Consider the following 27,799-nt stretch of genomic DNA (forward strand, 5'->3'; position numbering starts at 1 on the left):
AAAATGTGTAAATTGACAACTACAAAAGACGTGAACTGAACTAAAATGTGTTCGAACTAAGAATCTAAGTAGTTTCTCCCCGATGTAGTTTGCTTTGAAGTTTGCTTTGAAATCTATCTTCACTATACTGGCGAACAGGTGTCGTTCTGTAAATATTTGGGTGGTCAAGTGCATCCCAAGGAATGTGGTTATCCGAAAAAGGGGGAATTTCAACTTCCGAGTTGGACGCTTCAGCGTTGTCGTCGCAACAACTTTCCGAATTGACCCGCTCTTCGGTTTCGTCTTGCTCCGTACTGATTATTCTCGGCAACTTCTCACTTCGAGTCGGGTTTCTTTCCTCAGAATAGTTCCGAGTGATCGGAACTTTCCGAGAGGTGTGATGGGACTGTGGGTCGATGATGGATCCTCCTCTGAGAGAAATGCTGCCCCCCTCGGGTAGGTTATTTGGGTTGGGGCTGTCGCCGTCGTTTCTGTGGATGCGTCTGTATATTCTGCGACAATGCGCTGGGATAAGTCTGAGAATGCGCCACAAACTATAGGATTTGTTGGTCTCGTGTTTGCGTTTCTTGTCCTGGAAAAAAAAAAGCAATCATATTTTAATTGTAGGTCTCGAACGCCTCGACAGAAGATCTTATTCTACTGATAGACATTTTTGTAATTGATTTGTATGCTTACAGTGGTGGTTTAAATTATCCCGACAAAATAAAAAAAAATGCAATTTTAAAATGCGTTTTTCTCCAAATGAGTTGATATTGGGCGAAAAATGATGAGACAAAACTTGCTTAGAATTTTAACGGAATTAACATGGTGTATTTTTTTGCGCAATTCGGGTCTAAAATTTTACCCCTAAAAGGGATATTTCTTAAACTCAATCAAAAATAAAACCAAAACTACCTGTTCAATTTGAGCCTCTTGAATTTCGAAAATTGGTTCAGAATGTTTTTTTTTTCAAAAAATTTGACATTTTATTGGCCCATATGAACAATTTCCCCTCCAAAATCAATATTTAGTGAGGAGATTGTTCACTTGCTTACAAAAACTGTTTTTCAGCCAATCGGAATTCAGCGTTTTGCATGTTGGCTTTGCTGCTTGAATTATCAATTTTTTTCAGGGGGTGGGTGAGGGGATATTCACTTCACATGGGCAAATAGAAGACCAATTTTTTGTTTCCAATTTTGTTTAACGTTTTACGCAATTTTTTTTTGAAAATGCACTAATCCTAAATTTTGTTAGGCTACAAAAAAGTCAATAATTGATAGTTTTTTTGGCTCTTTTCCAGTTATCCCCCTTTCAAAATACCGAGTTTTAGGTTTGTTTTACGTGCTATAACGGCTAAATGCGTGATGTTACGCTGTACAGTATGAAGAACAAATTTGTTCACAATTGTCGATTTGTTCACCACGCCAAATTTCATTGCAATATGACAATGTTATATAAGCTTTTCAAAATTGATTTTGAAAGGGGGTAAACTGGAAAAGAGCCGTTTTTTTCAGCAATTGAACCCTTAGTTTTGGCGTAATAATTGATTCGACTAAAAAAAATAATCATTTATAAGGAAAATTTGGAAAAAGTCAATTAATATCTGCAAACAGAAAAATATCAGCAAAAATTTACTTCTCAAAAAAAAGGCCATTAGTCTGTGGAATTCATTCGAGAATGTTATGAATATGAAGCAAATAATATCATTTCAGTTAGAGGTTGACATAGTGCATTCTAGATACGAATGAGATCTGCCCACCCCACGATCCATAAACTAATTAATTCTTGAAAAAAGAACACTTGAGAAAATAAGCTTGTCCTAATTACAACCGGTAAAAAATATAAAAAACTTACAGAAACCATACGCGTCAACATATGATTTCTTTTGCGCTGTATCCAAAATTACCATTTATGAAAAAAAACTATTTCGAAGTCATTCAAAAAGACTACAATTATAAAAACATAGCCAACAAACAGTTGGAAAAAAGCAAGGAAACAAACATTTGGAAAAAAGCAAGGAAACATTAAAAAAACTGAAAAAACTGACTTGTATTTCAAAACACTTCAATTTTCGAATTTCAAAAGAAAAAATATATGGCGTTAAAGCTCTTTGAACTTCGAGAACAATTTATGACTGACACTTTTTTGATAAAATAAAACCATTTTGATAAATAAGGATCAATACATAATTTTTTAATTCCGCTGGGAAATCTGCAGTTTGAAATCAATTTTCGAAAATAGAAGTTGATCACACGTTTTGTGATTTTTGAAATTTTGCTGTTCAACAGTGGAGTTTTTAAACAAGAGAAGTGAACTGAACCTGAAACAACATCATAAGTCAAACCACAAATAAAAATCAGATTTGAGCGTGAACAAGTTTTAAAAATTTTTCCTGAAACAAAATTAACCAAGATTTTATTGACAGTATTTATAACGTTCATGACTTTTAAAAAGGCAATTGAGTAACCAATTATCAGTGCTAAGTTTACCAATTAGAACAAAGCAAAAAAAGCATGTAATTAGTATGTTGTATGATTTTTAATACAAAAAGCATGGCTACTTGAACATTCATTATGACATCTGTTTGTTCATAAGTGAACTTTTTTTCTGAAGTTGTTCCCTCAAAAACTTAGCCTGAAATTCTGAAATTAAACTAAAATTTAATCGTAAATTTTTCAGCAACCAAAGAGAGAAAAATTTTGGATTTGTCTGTTCGTCAGCTCGCAAATCCAAGTGTCACATACAAAAACAAATTTTAGTAAATCAAAAATTAGTTTCGTGTTTATGAAATTGAGTTTGAATTTCGAACTGCAATAAAATCATTGAAAAATTAGTTTCATTTAAAATATTATTGTTCGAATTTTTCTAAGATTGAACGTATAAGTAATTGACCCCAGGATCAGTGTCAAGTTTCACGTTATTAATGAGCGTAGATTGAATGAGAATAAATCGGATGAATTGATGAGAATGAATTTTGTTCCGAATTTCGAAGAAAGTGACAAGAGTATTTGGGCTCGATTGTTTTTTTTTCATACAAATTTCAATTTTTTAAGCAGACATTTTTGGCTCAAACATTTGAAAGCACCAGAAAATTATTGGTGTTTTGAGCTCAATTAAAAAAAAGTTTACCTGTGATCATGTTTTATAGTCTTGTGGGTTCAAACATTGCCAATTTGACCTATTTGGGAAAACTAACGCATGAGTGGAACCTTAATACGTCTTAGAAATCATTCAAAATTTAATTGAGGCATGATATTTGTACTATTGAATACTTTGCTGCATGCATGTTCCAATTTTCGAAGAAAATGACGAAATATTTGTGCTGGGAGTTGATTTTGTCTCCAAACAATTTGCAGCTTCTTAGACACATTTTTTTCATGTCATTCAAATGTTATTCTTCTCCTGAGCTCAAAGTGTAAAAAATTTATTCTTGGTGATTGGTTCTTAAAAGTTATGGGGGTTAAAAGATTGCTAATTTTTCCAATTTGCGATAGTTAAAAAACAAGCAATATATGCCATGCTACTAACACGCGAACTGTGATGTAATCCGTCTTAGAAATTCTTTCTAATTGAATTGAGGCATACTCTTTTGTCTCTTCAATTTTTTGTTATATGCGAACTAAATCACTTTGTAATTCCAATAGACTGTTTTTTTGCAGCTTTTTTCTTTTTGAAAACTTCATCAGTTTTTTGAAGGCAAACACTACGCCATAGACTTTAGAGGGCCGTCAAAGCGTTCAAGAGTTCGTCCTGATACAATCAATTTTGTCATTTTGTACTTAAGATGGCGTGTGGATTAATGGTTTTTGTAATTTTGTGAAGCGAGCATTTCTCCATAGACCTTGAAGAGCAGTCGGAACATTCAGGGATTCGCCCTGTTATGAGCAATCTTGCTTATCCTTATGCGCTGAAGCTGAGGAGGAATTTTGGATTTGGGTGTTCGCCTGCATGGACGGAAAATGATACACATACAATTCCATAAACTTAGTCTATGAAAAAAGCCAAAAATAAAACTTTTTTAAAAGAAAAAATGTTAAAGATTTTTTTCCGTTTTCTATCAGTGTTTCGTCCTAAAAAAGAAAAAAGTTTTTGGCAAACAAACGCTAATGAAACACTTTCCATAAAGGGAAGTTGCATGAGAAGCATTTTTCTGATGGCGATAACAAATTTTTGAAGTAGTTTCAAAATTCCTCCAAAAAAGAAACAATTTTGTGTTCTTTAAGAGCAAAATGAAACTTTTGCTCAAACAAACATGTAAGCTGATTACTTTTTTCAGAAACGCTCAAAAAAATATCTCTTTTGTATCGCATAATATGCATGCCTTGGGAATGTTTAGTTAATCAAAATTTCTAATTCGAAAAGTTCGCATAAAAACTTTTGCCAAAACTTAAAGTTTGCTACATTTTTTATACTGAGGTCAATTCCAGTGCATTGTTCTTGCAATACTATCAAACTTTTGATGACTCTAGCGTTGAGAAACCATGGTCTCTGTCACTTGTTTCTGGTTACAAACACAACCCAAATTTTTCGAGAAGAAACTTAGAAAAAAAAACACTTTTGGTTTAGTGAAAAATATGCATAAAAAGTTTCCTTGTATAAAAATCACTTATCATAGACTTTTCATGCAATTTTTTGCATTTACGAAATGCATGAAAAGTGTATGAGTAGCATTTTTGGCCAACCAGGGTCATTTTGAATATGTTTTTGGACCTAGCAATCATAAACTAGAAACCCATAAGCTCTATCACTAACATCAAACTAGATCACCAACGAACTCAGACAAAATAGCTTTTTACGTTAAACTTTTAATTATACTAATTTGTGAACAATTGTTTCACCCAAAAAAGACCCAGATTTTTAAAACTCAAATAACAAATTCTTAACAAAATATAATTTCAGTTTTTTTTACTCAAATGTGCATGTGAAAAAAAATCCATGTAACCAGCTCTTTCGGTTAAAATGTGTTCACGTAAAATAGCGTCCCTCTTATAAACATTCAGACGGCTTTTTACTTATTGATACAGATCTCTTTATCTATTCGCTCCTATTTCAAAAGGGGGAAATAGTTAACGCAAGTACAAAGTTTGCATATGCTTAACCCTTGTTTGTTTCTTTCTAGGGGGACTTATTCGAGGGGGGGGGGGAGGGGGAGCTACATAGAGGGGCAATAATTAAAGAGATCCGATGATATTAATTAATTAAGACCATTTATCCACGGGGGAAAGGACCAACACAAGAGCTGTACAGCTCATCACGGCGAACCGCTGTTGTGCCCCTGTTTAAGAACTACATGCAATTTTTTTGGTTATTTTTCTGGGCTGGGTAATGTTGACATGATGATGACGAAGACTCACCTGAAACTCCTTCTCAATGTTCTCCCAGTACTTTTCGTTGGTGGGACACCACAGTCTGAACGAACTCTCATAAGAGATCAATCCATCCTCATTTTTGTCTACTTCCCCTATCATCTCCTGGATCTACAGCCAAACAACTAGGATGTCCATCAGAAAAAATAGAGACGTCAAGTAAAAACCTTCCCCTAAACAGACCAAGTTAACATCCTTCACCTTACTTTTTTGTTTTGGAATAATTTTGCTGAGTGCTGCTTGCACCAGATGCAATTAGAATTGGCTCGAAACTGCGTCTTTTTTCCTTTAATTCCTCCTTGAAGCCTTCAAGGAGAGGATGTTAACTTTGTGCAGGTAAACCAGCATGTTGTTACTATGATGTTTTTGACTTGACTTTGTTGTAGGATAGGTCGACCTGACTTGAAGTTGACCAAAAATATATTTCGCTAATTAGTTCCAAAGATGGGATCTTTGAGGGGCCATGGCTTCGAATCCCTGAGCAAGTATTTTTTTCTGAACCCGTTTAACCCCTCCTTCTGAATCCTCCCCTGCAATGTGTTCTAAATGATAAGTTGAACGGCCTCGACCATTAACCGAACACGTACAATTAAAGAAATGAAAAGTACTCTCGATCCTCGCAACCAATTTATGTTGATTACGCATTGGAGATTCATGTTGAGACGGACATGCGCATTTGCAGAAGATCAAATCTTTAACCAGAACTTTTCAAAGACTCCGAGCTACCAAATGTGCTCCCCACTCGACCGAAAATATTGCCGAGCCATTCGATGTATCTCACAACCTTAGAGGGATGATTTTCTGCTCTTCGATTTCAGTTCCGGCAATAATGTTCAACTGCTGATGTTCACAACCGACGAAAAACAATTGGAAGTCAAAAGCTGTCTGGCATGCCAATGGAACATTCAAAACGTGCTCGGATTTGTTCTATCAAATATTCATAGTCCATGATGTTGTGCATGAACAAACAATCATTCATGTCTACTTTCTTTTTTTTGTAACCCAAATTTGAGGATCAATCCTTCCGGGTTTTCAGACAGCTGAATTAATTCTATTCGAGACTCGAATCTTCCCAAATTGTCGTCAATTTTGGAGTAGAATCAATCAAAGCTTTTCAAAAAGCGTACCGCGGCGGAGTTGTGAAATATTGCTTGTTTCGATTTTCGTTACGAAAGTGACGGAATATTTGTGTGCGGTGCGGATTTTTTTTTCTTCAGGCAAATTTCGACTTTTTAACTAAGAATTTTTGAGGGAAATTTTTTTTATATCAGCCAAAATTTATTGTTGTCCTGAGCTCAAATTTGAAAAAATATACTACCTGTGATAATTTTTCATACAGTTATGAGGGTTTAAGGTCTGACATTTTGGCCAATTTGGGACAATTAACGAGATACATTTCGCGCTATTAACGCGTAAGCTGAGATTTAATCCCTCATAGAAATCGCTCCAAATTGGTTGAAACAGGCTATTTGTCATAATTTCTACGTTACTAGGAGCAAAATGTATCACTTGGTATTTATATGGCTTGTGGGGATGATTAAAAAACATAAAATTTTGTTATTTATTTTTTTTTTCGAAAATATAATCATTTTTTTCAAAGTGAACATACGAGCAGTCTTGTTGTTCCGACTTTCGTAACGAAAGTGACGGAATATTTGCGCTCGAGTTGGGTTTTTTTTTCTTCAGGCAAATTTCGACTTTTTAACTAAGAATTTTTGAGCGAATTTTTTTATACCAGCCGAAATTTATTTTTGTCCTGAGCTCAAATTTAAATTTTTTTTTACCTGTAATAATTTTTAATAAAGTTATGAGGGTTTAAAGACTGACTTTTCGGCCAATTTGGGTCAATTAACGCAATATATTTCGCGCTATTAAAAGCGTAAGCGGAGATTTACTCCCTTATAGAAATCGTTCCAAATTGATTCAAACAGGCTATTTGTCATAATTTCTACCTTACTAGGAGCAAAATCTATCACTTTGTTGTTTATATGGCGTGTGGGGAACTCAAAATTTTGTAATTTTTTTCTTCCGAATTTCGTAACGAAGTAACGGAATATTTGTGCTCGGTGGGTTTTTTTTCTTCAGACAAATTCCGACTTTTTAAGTAGCCACTTTTGACGGAATTTTTTTAAATATCATTCGAAAGCTATTGTTGTCCTGAAGCTTAAATTTGGAAAAATATTTCTTCTGTGACTATTTTTCGTAACGTTATGGGGGCTTAAAGATTGCCATTTTGGCCAATTTGGGACAATTAACGCGCGATATATTTTGCGCTATTCACGCGTAAGCGAGATTTAATCCGTCTTAGAAATCATTCCAAACTGGTTCAAGGAAGATCATATGCCATAATTGATATGTTAATAGGAGCAAAATTGATCACTTTGTACTTAATATGGCGTGTGGGGGGATGTTTTTACCAAAAAATCTCAAATTTTTTTTGAAAATTTTTTTAGTATTATTTTTTTACCTTTAAATTTTTCATGTTATTATTGCTACATAGACCTTAAAAGGCAGTCTTGTTTCACTTTGAGAAAAAAAATTGGCGCCATTCTTATATCGAAAGATTAAAAGAAAGGCACAAATTTGATTTCTTTCATTTGATCTGGGTCTGCAAACAGAGCTTTATTCTGGAAACGTATCACTGCTTTTTGCAGTCAACCTTGCAGAGGCGAAAACGGATCCCCCAAGTCGACTTAGAAGAACTTTTCAAAAACAAAGTAGGCCAGGCCAAAACAGTTTTTCATGGCACGGGTGGGCAGGGCTTTTCTCCATTTGCCAGAGGAAACAATTTGAGAATGCTATGACTGGGAGAAAAATACAAAACCCAGTTAAAGGTTGACACGGAGAATTCCAGATACGAATGGTATCTGCCCATCCCATAGATTTATTCATTTTTTGAGAAAAGAACAAATCAGAAAATAAGCTATGAGGAAAAAATCATACAAAAAACCATTAAAAATCATACGCGGTACCGTATGTTTCATCAGCCAATCAAACTTAACCATTTACGAAAAAAATATGTTTTAGAGTCATTCTAACCATTATAGAAAAAAAGCCAACAGACAGTTGGAAAAGAGTCAAGGAACGCACGGAATCGGGAAAAACTGAGTTGTTTTTGAAAAAAAACATCATTTTTCGAAATTAAAAGTTCAATTAAATGGCTGAAAAAATTACCAAGATTTACATAAGAGTATTCACTACGTTCATGACTCTTAACAATGTGCAATCATATATCGAACCATGTAATCTTCTATAGCTTGGACCATGTTAACATCGTCGCTCAAATCCCCCCACCCCCCCTCCCCCGGGTCTTATGCACTAAACGGCCCAAAATCAATTTTTCTACATCGTAAGCTGGAATTTATGCGATCAAATTTGATTGGGTAATTTTAGCCAATCAATTTCAAGTTACACGGTCAGGCATTCCGATCAACTTTTCTAGCAGATAAAAATATTAGCCGAAATTGCCGAAAAGGTGGAACTTTGAGTCAAGTTATCAAATTAATTTTGAGTCACTTGTGAAACCTTGCCCAGACAAGCAAAATTCAGTAAAATGGCTTGATAAAACAAATTTAATTTTCTTTATCATTTCGGCTAATAATTTTATCTGCTTGAAAATTCAATTGAAATGGCGGAAAATGTCGATGAAACTTGATTGGCTAATTAGCCAATCAAATTCATCCACAATAATTTCAATTCAAGAGATGTAGAAATAATGAATTTGGGCCGTTTAGCGCATAAGACCCCCCCCCCCCGGTTTCGGAGGAGGAGGGGCTCTTTTTCCTTTTTTCCCCCCACCTGCAAATTTTTATATTTGAAGTTACTGTTCACTTTGTCCAATTGTCGGAAAAATTGACATGCAGACTAATTAGGCCATAACAAACATATTTGGTCATCATAATTAACCTTGTAAAACCACTCGTTAGACCAAAAAGTTCATGTTTGAGTGAGGTGGGGGAAAAGGAAAAAGAGCCGGAGGAGGATGTTAACTTGGTTCTAAGTTGGGTTTTTTCAGCCAATCAGAATCGAGCATTTTACATGCAGCGCTTAGCAAATTTAATTTATATTAAGCGCTGGGGTGGAGGATCTTAATTTGGTCTATTTGGGGGGGGGAATGTTTTTTAACTTGATCCTACAGGCTCTTTGGAGCCATAAATGGTGCGACGTATGGTTGCAACTTAGGGTCAACCCGGATTGGCTCACCTCCTCTTCGCTGAGTGGTCCCATGATGTTCCTGAGTTCGGTGACTGAGATGCATCCGTCCTTGTCTCTGTCGAACACTCGGAATGCACTCCTCAACTCCTCCTCCGAGTCGGTGTCCCGCATCTTCTTCGCCATCATGTACAGGAACTCATCGAAGTCTATCGTACCAGAACCTTCACAAACATCAAAAACACATTCGTCGATTAATTCGGGTAAGTTTTGTCGGCCAATCAGAATCCATTATTCATGAATTCGACGGAAATTAGCGAAGAAATCAGTCAATCTGGTAAAATTTAAAGCAATACTTTTGTAATTTTGCCGGATATCTTATACATAACACGTAGATCTTTATATGTAAAGAGCCACGTGTATGCTTTTTCTTTATATTAACTAAATTATGCATTTCAAGCGATTAGATCTCTATCGTTAATCTTTAAAATGACTTTATATCCACGTAGCTTTCCTGATAATACAACATGCAACCTTTATGAAATAAGTTGGTTTAAAATCCTGTCTGCCATGAAATCTGAAAAATCTAAGAGCTGATTTGTAGATCTGAACAAATGGATCTATTTAAGACCCCTCGTTATGTAACCTTCGCTCTAGACTCCAATCCTGATCGTGAAATTCTTTCGCCTTTTACGAAAGAATTGATTCCCTGTCACTCTCACTCTCCATCGTTTATAAACTAACTTTGTTACATAATTTCTTGCTTTATTGTTATCAGGGGAAACATATATTTGGTCATCCTGTAAACTCAGCATAAATTAGTAGCGTAATTTAACGCACATTAACGTAAATTTACAGGCACTTATCAGTGTTCACTCAAAAATTAGTGCAGGTTCTGCATTTTAACGTTATTTTCTTAGAAATAAAAGGAAAAGCGTAGAAAAAATGTCCGAATCGACAACTGAATTGATAATTGAAGGGGAAATTAGTACCCCAGAGCCAACTTTTGCCCAAAAACTTACGGAAAGCTTGGTTTCGAGACCAGGACCAGTCCAAAACTTAGGAAACAACCAAAACAAAAATCCGATTACTGTCGATTTTGTTTTACCTTTTACCAAAGAAATATTCGAGAACGAAGCAAAACAAGAAGAACTATTTGCCGAAGCTGTATCAAATATTCGTAAAGGCCTCCCGCGCGAATGTCGAAACAATCTTACCATTCTGAAAACCACAATTCCGAAAAAAGATGGCAAGAAACTCAGAGCGGTTCGAGTGCTTGCCCCCCAATCGATATACAACGAAGTACAAGCACTTAAGCTGAATGGAATAAACATCAGAGACAAGCATATAGTTGCTTGGGGACCTAAAGAACGCGTCATAGATGCTTACCCTAAAGAAGTCAACATGTATTTCAGAAACCTAGCGCATTTCTTCGATGACGAAGATGTGTTGCAAGCAGTGAAACTTCCAGATATGATGAAACAAACCACTATGATCCAGAAAGAGACGATTGCAACGAACGATGAAGACGGTGGCTGTGTATACACCGGAAGAGCATCATGTCGTATGCTTATCGAAGACGAAAAACAAGAAGAACTATTATCCTCATGGGCCGAAACAAGTTGTGTGCAGACCTTTGAACTATTTGGAACGCAGTTTTTCTGCAACATCCCCTCATTGTTAATCTGCGAACACTGTGAAAAAGCCGGTAGAAGGGCCAAAGGCCATCACGTAAGCTATTGCTACCAAAAGTTTCGGTCGTCAAAAAATAATCAGAAAGAACCGTCTGATCAACGCCTAATGAAAAGCAAAGAAAGCGAATATCATGAAAAGAAACCAAAGCAATCCGAAAAAGAAGTCAGCCAAGAAGTACAATCAGACGGCGAAATCAGCTACGATACCAATACCAATTTCTCGCAAGTGGTGAAAAGAAATGTAAATCGAAGAGCATACGAGCTGAGAAAGCAGAAACTCCCCCAAACTGAAACCAAACCAAATAACTACAGCAACGAAAATGAAACCCAGTTTGAGTCTCTGGGAACAATCACGAGAAGTCGTATCAGACAAAAAACGGTCAAATCATCCGACGAAAAAGGCTTGAATAGCGAGTCGGAACTGTCGAAAGAAGTCAATGAAAGTCCTAACCTGGAATTGCCGAGGGCTTGATTGTCCCGAAAAACTTATTCACATAATGAATAAAGTAACCCATCTCAACTATGACCCAAACTTCATAATTTGTTTACAAGAAACCCAAACTACGGATATCAGTCATAAGTTGAGAACAACTCTAGAGTACTACAAACTTCAGTCTGCTCATACATCATCAATTGGTCGTAGTGGAGGACTACTTACACTCTGGCCAAAGTCTATGAAAGCAACCGTTATCGCAGAAAACAGGGCGTCCCAGCTAATTCATTTTCCCCAGCAACGAACATATGTAGTGAATGCGTATGTCAGAACAGCAAATTATGTCAAAAGTTGCCAACTAATATCGGAAGCGATGACAGAATTAAATGATATAAATGAGTCAGACACACTTATTCTTGTTGGAGACTTGAATTCTTTCCCGAATCACAAGAGAGATCATCAAGCACAAATAGTCTCGACTGCAAAGGTATTCAAGAAAAAACATGTTACCATATTCAAAAGAGTAGAACCCATTTTGAACAGACATTGCCTTAAAGACACAGCAGTTGAGCTAGAAAAAGATAAAGTTACACATAAATGCTCCAGAACTGGAACACGCACCCGAATAGACTTTATTTTTTCGAATACTCTCACGGCGGATGATACATTCCAAATGTACGAAACAACCTTGAGTGACCACCAGATCTTATGTTACCAAACTTTTCAAGAACCTCAAATGGACATGGGTCCAGGTATCTGGAGATTGAATAACAACATTCTGCCAAATAACAAAAAAACAATAGAAAAACGTCTTGAAAATTGGTCAATTGAAAACTATGATGTAAGTAAGCAAGAATTACGTGAGTTCCTACGCAACATCTCAATACAGAAAATCAGACTAGAAACAAAATACAAACAAATGTTAGAATCCCAAATTGAACATTTGAATATAAGCAATCAAAAAAGAGTTGAACTCGAATGTCAACTGCGAAAAATAGAACAAGAAGAGTGTCGACAAATTTTGACGTGTATTCAAAATAATGTCAAAGAGCTTCAGGACGGCAACCCCAAAGAAATTAAAAGATGGGCTAGGCAACAGCAACCTAAAACAGTCATCAGAAAAATGAAACTTCAAACTGGGGATATTACAACTAAAACACAGCGGATATTGGAAGAAACAACATCGTTCTACGAAAACCTCTATAAAGAAGAGCAAGTGATGGACATAGATCGGTATGAGATTCTCAATAGTTTTCACAAAAAATTGTCGGACAAGAGCATCGAAAGTCTTGATGCTCCACTTCAAATGGAAGAAATTGAAATGGCAATAAGTAAACTAAAAAAAGGAACGAGCCCAGGTCCTGACGGACTTACATCTGAATTATATCAACAACATGCCTTCTCTTTTGCCAATATACTTTATCATTGTTTCAATCTGCTTTTAGTTTTGCTAAAATGCCGAAGTCCTTCAACAAAGCCATAATCAAACTGTTGCCGAAAGAAACTGAGAGTCTTCTGCCGAATGACTATAGGCCGATCAGCTTGATAAACACAGACCAGAAAATCCTGTCACATGTAATAGCTGGAAGGCTTAAGCCAGTTTTAAGTGAAGTGATTGAGAACGAGCAACATGCATATTTGCCCAATAGATCCATACATCAAGCCATCCTTGAAATCCGATTAAGACTCCGCAAATCAAAACCCAAAGTGGTAGCTTCAACAATCGACTTTTCTAAAGCTTTTGATAGGGTCGATCGGAAATATATGTTCCAAATTCTACGAAAAATTGGCTGCCCAAGCCAATTGATATCACTAATAGAAAGCTTGTACTGCAACTCTAAGTCATCAGTTGCAATAAATGGGTTTAATTCAAGAGAAATCAAACAGAAACGAGGAGTCCGACAAGGATGCCCATTATCAGCTCTGCTTTTTATCTTAGCTCTCGAGCCACTGTTAAATCAAATACGAGAATCAACTTATTTTAGTAAACTTGAAACACGAAGTGTTGCGTATGCTGACGACCTAACAGTTTTCACTCGCGCTGACGAGGTTCAACATCTGCACAAAATACTTGATGATTTCTGCAAAGGCACCCAGTTTCGAGTTAATCGAAGTAAATCAAAATCCTTAAGCCTGTACGATCACCCAAATATGGAAACTGTTAGAACAGCAAAAGTACTCGGAGTAGTGCTAGGAGACCCAGAGCTCTCAAGAATATCAAATAATGAGGAAATTCTGAAAAGACTTAAAAACAACAAGATCAGATTCAATCGATACATGAGTTACAGAGCAAAATCTATTGCGGTCTCCACTTTTGTGATACCACAAATAACTCATATCGGAAGACACAATCTAATTTCAATAGATGTTCTCAAAATGTACAAGGAAGTAACCAGAAAAATTGTTTGGGGAGCTGGCAGGAGATGTGAAATAGCTTTGCAATTCCTTGAACGAGACATGCTCAAAGGAGGAGTGAAACTTCCCAGCCTGCAGGCCCATCTTTTAGCTGCCAAAATCCAAGATTTTCAAAATGCCTACTTCAGCTTCGGACCACTGCAGAAACATCTCTTAATGGAAAACTGGAATAATCCAACGAGCAGGTTTTACAGAGAACTAGATGGAGATCTAGAAAACTCTGAACTCAGTATCAACTCATTAAATGACGAAAGCACTGAGATAATAAATTCCCGAGGTTGGATGATGAGCATCCTTGCGAAAACAAAATACTCCCAAATATATGGAGCATGCGTGGAAAACTTTCACTTTGAAAATAGTTGGAAAAAAAGAATTGAAAAAAGCTGCACGAAGTTCAACTTGAACCCAACTGAATTCAGTAAAGTTTCGCCATGGTTGTGGAGACAACCAAGGTTAACCAGCTTTGAAAAAAATTTGTTCTACCGTCTGCTCTTCAATTGCCTTCCAGATAAAGACGTCCTATGGAATAGAAATTTAAAGCCCGATCCATTATGTGCTTTCTGTATGTATGAGTTTGAGAACTGTACCCATCTGTTTGAGAGTTGCTCTACTATAAAACCGTTCCTGGAAATACTTCAAATCAAACAATTATCCGACATCTTCAAAAATCCCAGTGTTGTAAAAACGAAAGCAGTATCAATCGTCCTTTTTGATTCATGGAGAGGCAATAATGCAGAATGTACAACTTACAGACTTAAAAAACTTACAAACTTTATGCATTGATTTACCTAAATAAGTTTTCTTTTTGCTTTAGTACCAAATAGTTGTAGTACATAACTTCTAGTAATTTACGATTTACATACTAAAGAATTGATTCCCTGTCACTCTCACTCTCCATCGTTTATAAACTAACTTTGTTACATAATTTCTTGCTTTATTGTTATCAGGGGAAACATATATTTGGTCATCCTGTAAACTCAGCATAAATTAGTAGCGTAATTTAACGCACATTAACGTAAATTTACAGGCACTTATCAGTGTTCACTCAAAAATTAGTGCAGGTTCTGCATTTTAACGTTATTTTCTTAGAAATAAAAGGAAAAGCGTAGAAAAAATGTCCGAATCGACAACTGAATTGATAATTGAAGGGGAAATTAGTACCCCAGAGCCAACTTTTGCCCAAAAACTTACGGAAAGCTTGGTTTCGAGACCAGGACCAGTCCAAAACTTAGGAAACAACCAAAACAAAAATCCGATTACTGTCGATTTTGTTTTACCTTTTACCAAAGAAATATTCGAGAACGAAGCAAAACAAGAAGAACTATTTGCCGAAGCTGTATCAAATATTCGTAAAGGCCTCCCGCGCGAATGTCGAAACAATCTTACCATTCTGAAAACCACAATTCCGAAAAAAGATGGCAAGAAACTCAGAGCGGTTCGAGTGCTTGCCCCCCAATCGATATACAACGAAGTACAAGCACTTAAGCTGAATGGAATAAACATCAGAGACAAGCATATAGTTGCTTGGGGACCTAAAGAACGCGTCATAGATGCTTACCCTAAAGAAGTCAACATGTATTTCAGAAACCTAGCGCATTTCTTCGATGACGAAGATGTGTTGCAAGCAGTGAAACTTCCAGATATGATGAAACAAACCACTATGATCCAGAAAGAGACGATTGCAACGAACGATGAAGACGGTGGCTGTGTATACACCGGAAGAGCATCATGTCGTATGCTTATCGAAGACGAAAAACAAGAAGAACTATTATCCTCATGGGCCGAAACAAGTTGTGTGCAGACCTTTGAACTATTTGGAACGCAGTTTTTCTGCAACATCCCCTCATTGTTAATCTGCGAACACTGTGAAAAAGCCGGTAGAAGGGCCAAAGGCCATCACGTAAGCTATTGCTACCAAAAGTTTCGGTCGTCAAAAAATAATCAGAAAGAACCGTCTGATCAACGCCTAATGAAAAGCAAAGAAAGCGAATATCATGAAAAGAAACCAAAGCAATCCGAAAAAGAAGTCAGCCAAGAAGTACAATCAGACGGCGAAATCAGCTACGATACCAATACCAATTTCTCGCAAGTGGTGAAAAGAAATGTAAATCGAAGAGCATACGAGCTGAGAAAGCAGAAACTCCCCCAAACTGAAACCAAACCAAATAACTACAGCAACGAAAATGAAACCCAGTTTGAGTCTCTGGGAACAATCACGAGAAGTCGTATCAGACAAAAAACGGTCAAATCATCCGACGAAAAAGGCTTGAATAGCGAGTCGGAACTGTCGAAAGAAGTCAATGAAAGTCCTAACCTGGAATTGCCGAGGGCTTGATTGTCCCGAAAAACTTATTCACATAATGAATAAAGTAACCCATCTCAACTATGACCCAAACTTCATAATTTGTTTACAAGAAACCCAAACTACGGATATCAGTCATAAGTTGAGAACAACTCTAGAGTACTACAAACTTCAGTCTGCTCATACATCATCAATTGGTCGTAGTGGAGGACTACTTACACTCTGGCCAAAGTCTATGAAAGCAACCGTTATCGCAGAAAACAGGGCGTCCCAGCTAATTCATTTTCCCCAGCAACGAACATATGTAGTGAATGCGTATGTCAGAACAGCAAATTATGTCAAAAGTTGCCAACTAATATCGGAAGCGATGACAGAATTAAATGATATAAATGAGTCAGACACACTTATTCTTGTTGGAGACTTGAATTCTTTCCCGAATCACAAGAGAGATCATCAAGCACAAATAGTCTCGACTGCAAAGGTATTCAAGAAAAAACATGTTACCATATTCAAAAGAGTAGAACCCATTTTGAACAGACATTGCCTTAAAGACACAGCAGTTGAGCTAGAAAAAGATAAAGTTACACATAAATGCTCCAGAACTGGAACACGCACCCGAATAGACTTTATTTTTTCGAATACTCTCACGGCGGATGATACATTCCAAATGTACGAAACAACCTTGAGTGACCACCAGATCTTATGTTACCAAACTTTTCAAGAACCTCAAATGGACATGGGTCCAGGTATCTGGAGATTGAATAACAACATTCTGCCAAATAACAAAAAAACAATAGAAAAACGTCTTGAAAATTGGTCAATTGAAAACTATGATGTAAGTAAGCAAGAATTACGTGAGTTCCTACGCAACATCTCAATACAGAAAATCAGACTAGAAACAAAATACAAACAAATGTTAGAATCCCAAATTGAACATTTGAATATAAGCAATCAAAAAAGAGTTGAACTCGAATGTCAACTGCGAAAAATAGAACAAGAAGAGTGTCGACAAATTTTGACGTGTATTCAAAATAATGTCAAAGAGCTTCAGGACGGCAACCCCAAAGAAATTAAAAGATGGGCTAGGCAACAGCAACCTAAAACAGTCATCAGAAAAATGAAACTTCAAACTGGGGATATTACAACTAAAACACAGCGGATATTGGAAGAAACAACATCGTTCTACGAAAACCTCTATAAAGAAGAGCAAGTGATGGACATAGATCGGTATGAGATTCTCAATAGTTTTCACAAAAAATTGTCGGACAAGAGCATCGAAAGTCTTGATGCTCCACTTCAAATGGAAGAAATTGAAATGGCAATAAGTAAACTAAAAAAAGGAACGAGCCCAGGTCCTGACGGACTTACATCTGAATTATATCAACAACATGCCTTCTCTTTTGCCAATATACTTTTACCATTGTTTCAATCTGCTTTTAGTTTTGCTAAAATGCCGAAGTCCTTCAACAAAGCCATAATCAAACTGTTGCCGAAAGAAACTGAGAGTCTTCTGCCGAATGACTATAGGCCGATCAGCTTGATAAACACAGACCAGAAAATCCTGTCACATGTAATAGCTGGAAGGCTTAAGCCAGTTTTAAGTGAAGTGATTGAGAACGAGCAACATGCATATTTGCCCAATAGATCCATACATCAAGCCATCCTTGAAATCCGATTAAGACTCCGCAAATCAAAACCCAAAGTGGTAGCTTCAACAATCGACTTTTCTAAAGCTTTTGATAGGGTCGATCGGAAATATATGTTCCAAATTCTACGAAAAATTGGCTGCCCAAGCCAATTGATATCACTAATAGAAAGCTTGTACTGCAACTCTAAGTCATCAGTTGCAATAAATGGGTTTAATTCAAGAGAAATCAAACAGAAACGAGGAGTCCGACAAGGATGCCCATTATCAGCTCTGCTTTTTATCTTAGCTCTCGAGCCACTGTTAAATCAAATACGAGAATCAACTTATTTTAGTAAACTTGAAACACGAAGTGTTGCGTATGCTGACGACCTAACAGTTTTCACTCGCGCTGACGAGGTTCAACATCTGCACAAAATACTTGATGATTTCTGCAAAGGCACCCAGTCTCGAGTTAATCGAAGTAAATCAAAATCCTTAAGCCTGTACGATCACCCAAATATGGAAACTGTTAGAACAGCAAAAGTACTCGGAGTAGTGCTAGGAGACCCAGAGCTCTCAAGAATATCAAATAATGAGGAAATTCTGAAAAGACTTAAAAACAACAAGATCAGATTCAATCGATACATGAGTTACAGAGCAAAATCTATTGCGGTCTCCACTTTTGTGATACCACAAATAACTCATATCGGAAGACACAATCTAATTTCAATAGATGTTCTCAAAATGTACAAGGAAGTAACCAGAAAAATTGTTTGGGGAGCTGGCAGGAGATGTGAAATAGCTTTGCAATTCCTTGAACGAGACATGCTCAAAGGAGGAGTGAAACTTCCCAGCCTGCAGGCCCATCTTTTAGCTGCCAAAATCCAAGATTTTCAAAATGCCTACTTCAGCTTCGGACCACTGCAGAAACATCTCTTAATGGAAAACTGGAATAATCCAACGAGCAGGTTTTACAGAGAACTAGATGGAGATCTAGAAAACTCTGAACTCAGTATCAACTCATTAAATGACGAAAGCATTGAGATAATAAATTCCCGAGGTTGGATGATGAGCATCCTTGCGAAAACAAAATACTCCCAAATATATGGAGCATGCGTGGAAAACTTTCACTTTGAAAATAGTTGGAAAAAAAGAATTGAAAAAAGCTGCACGAAGTTCAACTTGAACCCAACTGAATTCAGTAAAGTTTCGCCATGGTTGTGGAGACAACCAAGGTTAACCAGCTTTGAAAAAAATTTGTTCTACCGTCTGCTCTTCAATTGCCTTCCAGATAAAGACGTCCTATGGAATAGAAATTTAAAGCCCGATCCATTATGTGCTTTCTGTATGTATGAGTTTGAGAACTGTACCCATCTGTTTGAGAGTTGCTCTACTATAAAACCGTTCCTGGAAATACTTCAAATCAAACAATTATCCGACATCTTCAAAAATCCCAGTGTTGTAAAAACGAAAGCAGTATCAATCGTCCTTTTTGATTCATGGAGAGGCAATAATGCAGAATGTACAACTTACAGACTTAAAAAACTTACAAACTTTATGCATTGATTTACCTAAATAAGTTTTCTTTTTGCTTTAGTACCAAATAGTTGTAGTACATAACTTCTAGTAATTTACGATTTACATACTAAAGAATTCCGGGCTTGGGGTCAACTTGAGTTTAAACTCTTTTTCCGAACCCACTGAAACCAGTGGGTTTTCTAAATAGAATAACTACTTAGTAATATTTACATATCTATGCATGTAATATGGACACCGTCTTAGTTAGTAAACAACAACCATCAGAAAAACCAGCTTCTTAGTCATAAGCTTAATCTGTCTGCTAAATCGTTTTTTTTTAAATTATTTCATAAGTTTTTTTATCATTAAAACCTTTTCAATTGGTTCGAAAGATCGAGCTTTTAGATCTTGCGCATAATACATGACGCATCAAATTAACGTTACTCAAAATATGCCAAAACTTCACAACAGAAAACACTACATCTATCCCCACCCCACATCGAGCATGTAAAATACCCCCCCCCCCCCCCAAAAAAAAAGAGTTAATAATCATAAAAGAGAACTAATAATATAGCAGCCAAGTGAACTTTATCTCAGCCCCCCCCCCTTAATGAATCTGGAAGGGGGGATCGTTCACATGGTTCGAAATTGCCTCACCGTCGATGTCCACTTCGTGCATGAGGTCCCTGACCTCCTCGTCCGTGGGGTTCTGGCCCAGATTCCGCATCACTGCCCCGATCTCCTTGGCCGTGATGGACCCATCCCCGTCTCGGTCGAACAGCCAGAAGGCCTCTTGCCACTCTAAACACAATCACAGTTCCTGCTTCAAGGGTCCTTGCACGAGCTATGTCATAGGGTTAGTCATGGAACAAACTTGAGTTGGGCGATAACACGATGGTTTTCGTTTGCAAATTGCAAATTGCTCTTTTGAATCGATTTGAGTCATTTAAACTTATTTGCACCATGTTCGTAGAAAACTTGCATAAATGAAATTTGGGGATCAAAATTTTTTTGCATTAACTAACGTAGTTGACTGGGTTCTGATTTCGAGAAGGAAACGTGATCAAAATTTATGGTACATTTTTAAAGCTTTTTTCCGAGCTCAGTCAAAACTCTAAAAAGACGCAAAAATACCGTTTTTTGAAAATTTTGAATTTTGCCAAATTTTTCATAAATCTGAAAATTGGGTTTTAACGAACAAATTTCTTACCTTCTAGCATGTCTTTGGTTAGATCATATTCCGCAATATCGTAAACGTCTTCCTGAAACAACGCCAGGTATTGTGTAAGTTGACAATTACTTCGGATCAGTAGTTCAAAGTGAAATGAACTAGCTTAACAAATAAACTCGACTAGTATTAAACCCAACGCTAAGATATTTTTGAGAAAACTGCGTACCCAACAAGTCAAGTTGTTTCAAAAGGGGCAGCCATAAGGCTTTAAATCATGTCATTAAAGTTAAGGGTCTAAATATAGCCGCGAATTTGAGGAATTTTGACGATAAGATATCAATTACAGGAGCTTAGAGAAGAATCTCAAGTCGTAAATCCTAGTCTAAATCGAGACATAGCGACACCTCTATCTTAAGCTGAATATGGATTTGCAGTCCTGAAATTTCACTTTGGAGAAATTTAGATAACTAGGTCTGAAATACTTTGGAGTAACCCTAAACTGGGTATGAAGCGACTGTGAGTTGACTTAAAACGGACTTGAATGTCAGAAGAAAAGGCTAATTAATTGGATCGGTACAGGAAACGTTTTGACGTAAAACGAAACTCCTGGAAAATTTTTCGCAAGTGCTGTCAAATCTTTTTTTGTTGGTAAGTTACAGCGACTATTGAAATTGACAGTTGAAATGCAGTGAAAAATGAACCATCTGGATGCAATATCGAAATTTTTGGTTCTATTTTGCTCTAGAATCACGAGGGTTGAAATTTGACATAGCAGAGTTGAAAATCGTGGGACATTGGGCGTTCGCAAAACGTTCTTAAATGAAAATAATGCTGCTGAATGATTTTTTTTCCATAGCTTCCTATAAATTTTCATTATAAACAGTTGACAATTTATAAAGCGAAATTTGATAGCTTTTAAAAAAGGTGTTCAACTTAATACATAATTACGCAAACACGTAGAGTATTTAGTATTAGATATTTTTTCAAGTCATTCTTAAATTTTATTTGGCATCCGTATTCAAGTTAGAGCCAAACGTTTTATTTATAAGCAGTTGCTTACAGCTTTACTTTTCATACAGTTCAAAGGATCAATCAATTCTCCTAATGCTTCTCTGAAATATCAGTGCGATAAATTTTTTAAGTAGCACATGGAAAAATTAGTGTAGCAAACATAAGAAACGATAGCTTTCTGAATATCAACGGGAATTCTAAAAAACTCTAGTTCAAGTTTGGTTCATGAATGGCATGAATTTTGATAAAATTTTGGTTCAAAAGGTCAGGCATGCTAACTAGAGTTGTGAATGTTCATTCTGGCTAGAAAAAAAACACAATTTTAAGAAATAAAAAAACTAAAAACTTGCCAAATTAGTGACGTCTTTGGAATACTCGGACACAAAATGGTGATAAAACCAACCCCACCAGCGCTAGAAGACTCAATCGAGGCCGAAAACAATACGCAAAAGCGGCAGAAAAAAAACCGGAAAACACGCTGAAATATACAGACGAACAAACAAAAGGGTTGAATAAAAATGGCTACTCAGCGGCACAACAAGGTGAGACGACGCGGACACAAAAACAAGTATTTAAATGTTTTTATGTCTAGGATCAAAAACCCAGAGGCAATTCAGACAGAAAAAAGCCAAACATAAACATATGCACTATAAATACAAAAAGCTCGTGAAAAAAAATAGAAGCTAATTTGTTTGGAAAAAAAATCGCGGCTTTTGAAAGATACAGATTTATTTGTAGAACACATGAAAAAACAAATAGTGGAGAAATTCTATGCAGAACTGCTAGAACTGGAATCCAAAGCGGGTTAGGGGTACCATGAGAAGATAAAGTCCAAGAAATCCTCACAACTCGAAAGTCTAATAAAAACCGCGGATGAGTAATTAGTAAAAACGAATAAATCACGAGAATCATCGGAAAAGTCAAACGAAAAAGAAAAAATATCGAATACAATCAATAATGAAGCAGAACTGGTCCATTTTGGGTCTAATGAGAGCAAAAGTAGAGTCGGAAATGGGAAGCCACAAGACAGAGAAAAATAGCATTAAAAATATCTAGGCCATCAAAAATAAATTGGAGCGAAAACAGGGGAACAAAATCGCATTAATGTTATTACAAGGGAGAACAATTCTTCATATGTAAAACTAACTTCACGAGGTTCATTTACGAACATGCCCAGGAACAAATATAAGCTGTTCAAATTTTGGCAAAAAAAAGGTTCCTACAAAAGCATGCAGATCAATGAACAAGTAAAATACCTAAAAAACACAGCAGAAAATGACCAGGAGTAAAAAAACAGCCAGAGGAGAAAACAGAAAGACCAGACATTAAAACTGGCACTGAACTCAAAGAAAATAAACAATTATAATCACAAACTTATGTACCAAATGCCAGCAAAAGAGGGCGGGATTTTTTGTTTCGACTTTCGAAAAAAACGGAATATGTATGCTCGGTGTGGTTTTTTAATTCAGTCAATTTTCGGCGATTGAGATCATAGTTTCTAATTAAAAAATATTATGCCCAATTGAAGATATCAATTTCTTGAAATCAAATTTAAAAAGATAATTTTAGGAGTTTGATTCGACCCTTTTTTGCAAAGTTATAGGTGTTTGAAAACTGCCAATTTGGCCTAATTTAAGAGCACTTTGAACGTTTCAGCTATAGTCCTGAAAGCGCAACGCGAATTAATTATGCGTTGCAAAGTATCCCGCACAACAAAATTATTCAAAATTGAATCGAGGGAACAATAAAAAAAAATTATAAAAAAAAGATGAAATTTTTTACAAAATCATCCCGCCACACGCCATATTAAGTTCAAAATGATAAATTTTGCAACTATTAACAAATCAATTATGGCATATAAGCTTCTTTGAAACAATTTGGAACAATTTCTAAGACGGATTAAATGTCTTTGAATTTTTCATGCTCTCTTTCCAAATTTTGGAATAATGAGGTTACTTTTCGCCGTTTTAGTAGTTGAAAACGCGACTCAACAGAATGCAAGGAGTAGAGCAAAAGCAGCAAAAAACATCATTGCCACTTCGGGCATAAATCCTTAGTAGCAGGAGTAGTGAGGCCGAGAGAAAAAAAAACAAGAGTTTTTCGATGAAGGAAGAAAACAAAAAAACAACCAAAACAAACTAAAGCGATGACATATATAAGGCAAAACCTAGAGTCATCTAAGAAAAATTCGACATTCGAACTTCAATTCCAAAACCAAGGAACATAAATGGAGTGAGAGAGACAAATAAAAAACAAGAATCGGAAACAAAAACATGACAATAGGGCAAAATTAGCAATACGGCTCCCGATGGAACTGATGGTCGCTTTGGTAGGAAGGTTGAAACACAACAACGACAAGAAATCACCCAGCTAACCATGACCAAGGATGTTCAACTGGACTTTGCCAGCCCCATGCCAGAGGAGTAGAATAAGGATCCTAGTGGCATTAAATGGCTTCTCCAAATGCGCTACGGCAAAAGTGGCCCTAACTGCCTTCCCGAACATTCCTAAAAAACAAGGGCTGAAAGGGGTCAAAAAGTTCCAAATTTACTGCACCGACAAAGACGATCATAATCAATCGGTTTAGTAGTAAGACTGATACAAACTCTGATTTGCTATTAAGCAGTTATGAGAGCCAACCCACAATTCGATGTCACGGAACTAGTAAAAAAAATTAAGAGTTACGCCAGTCTCGCAGGCACTTTAAGTTCACCGATTGAACGCGTATTCTATTACCGCATTATGAAAGCTAGCTATGACTAGCAAGTAAAAACATCAAGAGCCGGGATAATAAGAAGAGCCGAGATAACAGGAGGGTCACAATTATATTTTAGGGTTATCCATGATGACAACTGAAGGTCAGAGGTTCAGGTCATCGACGGTAGAAAAAATCCCAAGAATAAATGCTCAGAAGTCATCAACCTAGATATGGAAGCTATTGGAAGGCAAAGTTCAGTTTAAAAATACTGCAAGTAATTGAAAGATAAAAAAAGGAGAGAAGATAAAACCAGATAAACTTAAGATGTGAAATAGACCATATGGATAAGAAAATATAGCATTCGAACAAAAACGCAAAACGTGAAGGACGAATTCTCACATACACACAATTGCCAAAAAACAGAGACTACGATGAAACAGTGGTATGGCGTTTGTACCACACGGGAGATTATACTGAAACTAAAGACCTGTAAAAGCTAAATGATTGTGATGCGTAAAAAACCGAAAACAAAAAAAAAAAGCTGGAAGCTTTTACATATAAAAAAATGCTACGGCTACAAGACACCCTTTATTTGTCTAAAAAATAATGGCACTATGTGGAATCAGACTGGAACTGTGGAAAGAAAATAGTACTACGGAAGGAGCGAGAGTCAAGACCAGGTCGGGAAAAAAAAGGAGACGTGGGAGACCAAAACATCAAATGATGAATCCAGGTGAAACAAGCAGAGACAGCGGCATCAAAAAGTCAAACGAAAAAGAAAAAATATCGAATACAATCAATAATGAAGCAGAACTGGTCCATTTTGTGTCTAATGAGAGCAAAAGTAGAGTCGGAAATGGGAAGCCACAAGACAGAGAAAAATAGCATTAAAAATATCTAGGCCATCAAAAATAAATTGGAGCGAAAACAGGGGAACAAAATCGCATTAATGTTATTACAAGGGAGAACAATTCTTCATATGTAAAACTAACTTCACGAGGTTCATTTACGAACATGCCCAGGAACAAATATAAGCTGTTCAAATTTTGGCAAAAAAAAGGTTCCTACAAAAGCATGCAGATCAATGAACAAGTAAAATACCTAAAAAACACAGCAGAAAATGACCAGGAGTAAAAAAAACAGCCAGAGGAGAAAACAGAAAGACCAGACATTAAAACTGGCACTGAACTCAAAGAAAATAAACAATTATAATCACAAACTTATGTACCAAATGCCAGCAAAAGAGGGCGGGATTTTTTGTTTCGACTTTCGAAAAAAACGGAATATGTATGCTCGGTGTGGTTTTTTAATTCAGTCAATTTTCGGCTATTGAGATCATAGTTTCTAATTAAAAAAATATTATGCCCAATTGAAGATATCAACTTCTCTAAATCAAATTTAAAAAGATAATTTTAGGAGTTTGATTCGACCCTTTTTTGCAAAGTTATAGGTGTTTGAAAACTGCCAATTTGGCCTAATTTAAGAGCACTTTGAAGGTTTCAGCTATAGTCCTGAAAGCGCAACGCGAATTAATTATGCGTTGCAAATTATCCCGCACAACAAAATTATTCAAAATTGAATCGAGGGAACAATAAAAAAAATTATAAAAAAAAGATGAAATTTTTTACAAAATCATCCCGCCACACGCCATATTAAGTTCAAAATGATAAATTTTGCTACTATTAACAAATCAATTATGGCATATAAGCTTCTTTGAAACAATTTGGAACAATTTCTAAGACGGATTAAATTTCTTTGAATTTTTCATGCTCTCTTTCCAAATTTTGGAATAATGAGGTTACTTTTCGCCGTTTTAGTAGTTGAAAACGCGACTCAACAGAATGCAAGGAGTAGAGCAAAAGCAGCAAAAAACATCATTGCCACTTCGGGCATAAATCCTTAGTAGCAGGAGTAGTGAGGCCGAGAGAAAAAAAACAAGAGTTTTTCGATGAAGGAAGAAAACAAAAAAACAACCAAAACAAACTAAAGCGATGACATATATAAGGCAAAACCTAGAGTCATCTAAGAAAAATTCGACATTCGAACTTCAATTCCAAAACCAAGGAACAAAATGGAGTGAGAGAGACAAATAAAAAACAAGAATCGGAAACAAAAACATGACAATAGGGCAAAATTAGCAATACGGCTCCCGATGGAACTGATGGTCGCTTTGGTAGGAAGGTTGAAACACAACAACGACAAGAAATCACCCAGCTAACCATGACCAAGGATGTTCAACTAGACTTTGCCAGCCCCATGCCAGAGGAGTAGAATAAGGATCCTAGTGGCATTAAATGTCTTCTCCAAATGCGCTACGGCAAAATTGGCCCTAACTGCCTTCCCGAACATTCCTAAAAAACAAGGGCTGAAAGGGGTCAAAAAGTTCCAAATTTACTGCACCGACAATGACGATCATAATCAATCGGTTTAGTAGTAAGACTGATACAAACACTGATTTCCTATTCAGCAGTTATGAGAGCCAACCCACAATTCGATGTCACGGAACTAGTAAAAAAAATTAAGAGTTACGCCAATCTCGCAGGCACTTTAAGTTCACCGATTGAACGCGTATTCTATTACCGCATTATGAAAGCTAGCTATGACTAGCAAGTAAAAACATCAAGAGCCGGGATAATAAGAAGAGCCGAGATAACAGGAGGGTCACAATTATATTTTAGGGTTATCCATGATGACAACTGAAGGTCAGAGGTTCAGGTCATCGAAGGTAGAAAAAATCCCAAGAATAAATGCTCAGAAGTCATCAACCTAGATGTGGAAGCTATTGGAAGGCAAAGTTCAGTTTAAAAATACTGCAAGTAATTGAAAGATAAAAAAAGGAGAGAAGATAAAACCAGATAAACTTAAGATGTGAAATAGACCATATGGATAAGAAAATATAGCATTCGAACAAAAACGCAAAACGTGAAGGACGAATTCTCACATACACACAATTGCCAAAAAACAGAGACTACGATGAAACAGTGGTATGGCGTTTGTACCACACGTGAGATTATACTGAAACTAAAGACCTGTAAAAGCTAAATGATTGTGATGCGTAAAAAACCGAAAACAAAAAAAAAGCTGGAAGCTTTTAGATATAAAAAAATACTACGGCTACAAGACATCCTTTGTTTGTCTAAAAAATAATGGCACTATGTGGGATCAGACTGGAACTGTGGAAAGAAAATAGTACTACGGAAGGAACGAGAGTCAAGACCAGGTCGGGAAAAAAAAGGAGACGTGGGAGACCAAAACATCAAATGATGAATCCAGGTGAAACAAGCGGAGACAGCGGCATCGAAAAGTCAAACGAAAAAGAAAAAATATCGAATACAATCAATAATGAAGCAGAACTGGTCCATTTTGGGTCTAATGAGAGCAAAAGTAGAGTCGGAAATGGGAAGCCACAAGACAGAGAAAAATAGCATGAAAA

At 36.5% G+C, this 27,799-nt stretch overlaps 1 protein-coding gene across 4 annotated transcripts in view; it reads right to left on the bottom strand.

The window, feature by feature from the left end:
- Positions 1-27,799, bottom strand: part of LOC134857118 (uncharacterized) — an 83,523-nt gene continuing 55,724 nt past the window's right edge. For all 4 annotated transcript variants that reach the window (XM_063873487.1, XM_063873486.1, XM_063873488.1 and 1 more), the window contains exons 2-6: positions 20,697-20,748; positions 20,144-20,287; positions 9,549-9,721; positions 5,334-5,456; positions 1-571 (exon numbers count right to left, since the gene is read on the bottom strand). In XM_063873487.1, coding sequence (XP_063729557.1) covers positions 65-571; positions 5,334-5,456; positions 9,549-9,721; positions 20,144-20,287; positions 20,697-20,748 — 999 coding nt within the window. In that variant the 3' untranslated portion in view covers positions 1-64. The remainder of the gene's footprint in view (positions 572-5,333; positions 5,457-9,548; positions 9,722-20,143; positions 20,288-20,696; positions 20,749-27,799) is intronic.

Source organism: Symsagittifera roscoffensis, chromosome 1 (assembly GCF_963678635.1).
Source record: "Symsagittifera roscoffensis chromosome 1, txSymRosc1.1, whole genome shotgun sequence".
NCBI classification, from domain to species: Eukaryota; Metazoa; Xenacoelomorpha; order Acoela; family Convolutidae; genus Symsagittifera; species Symsagittifera roscoffensis.